The 564-nt window shown below is 39.7% G+C and overlaps 1 protein-coding gene across 1 annotated transcript in view; it reads left to right on the top strand.

Annotated features, from left to right (window-relative positions):
* Positions 1–300: 300 nt before the first annotated feature.
* The window catches only part of LOC107494538 (60S ribosomal protein L6-1), a gene marked incomplete in the record, with an annotated part of 1,648 nt that continues 1,384 nt past the window's right edge, over positions 301–564 (top strand). Inside the window, 1 exon segment of the mRNA XM_016115585.3 lies at positions 301–564. Coding sequence (XP_015971071.1) covers positions 375–564 — 190 coding nt within the window.

Genomic DNA, 564 nt, shown 5'->3' with positions numbered 1-564 from the left:
AAATATATTAATTACTGAAATTAATGGTTAATTTTAGTATACAAATAATATTTTTAGAAAAAAATTGATCTACACCATAGAATAAATAAAAATTTTTACAATTTACTCCGGATTTGAATTTATTTGAACAACAGGATTTTTTCCGGTTGAAGTATAATATAACTACATTAGTTTTTTTTTGGACAAGAATTTGGGCCGAGCTACGATGCAAACAAGACAATAAAAACAAGTTGGGCCTAGTTATTGGGTTTATGTGTCTACAAGGGTAAGACACAGCGCAATATATAACCTATCATTGATGAAAGCAAAGGAAGTAGAATTAGGGTTTTGTGGGAGGAGAAGTAAGCGTTGCAGTTGAGTGAAGAACTCTAGCAATGGCGCCGAAGCAGAGAGCAGCAAGGAAGGTCGGCAGGAACCCTGAACTGGTGCGGGGGATCGGGAAGTACTCTCGGTCTCAGATGTACCACAAGAGGGGTTTGTGGGCCATAAAGGCTAAGAATGGTGGCAAGTTCCCCGTCCATGAACCCAAGCCTAAGCCCCAGGCCCTCGCTCAAAAGCCTCCTA

Source organism: Arachis duranensis, chromosome 6, assembly GCF_000817695.3.
Source record: "Arachis duranensis cultivar V14167 chromosome 6, aradu.V14167.gnm2.J7QH, whole genome shotgun sequence".
NCBI classification, from domain to species: domain Eukaryota; kingdom Viridiplantae; phylum Streptophyta; class Magnoliopsida; order Fabales; family Fabaceae; genus Arachis; species Arachis duranensis.
Note: the sequence above shows the minus strand (reverse complement) of the source record. Positions and strands in the feature narration are given on the sequence as shown.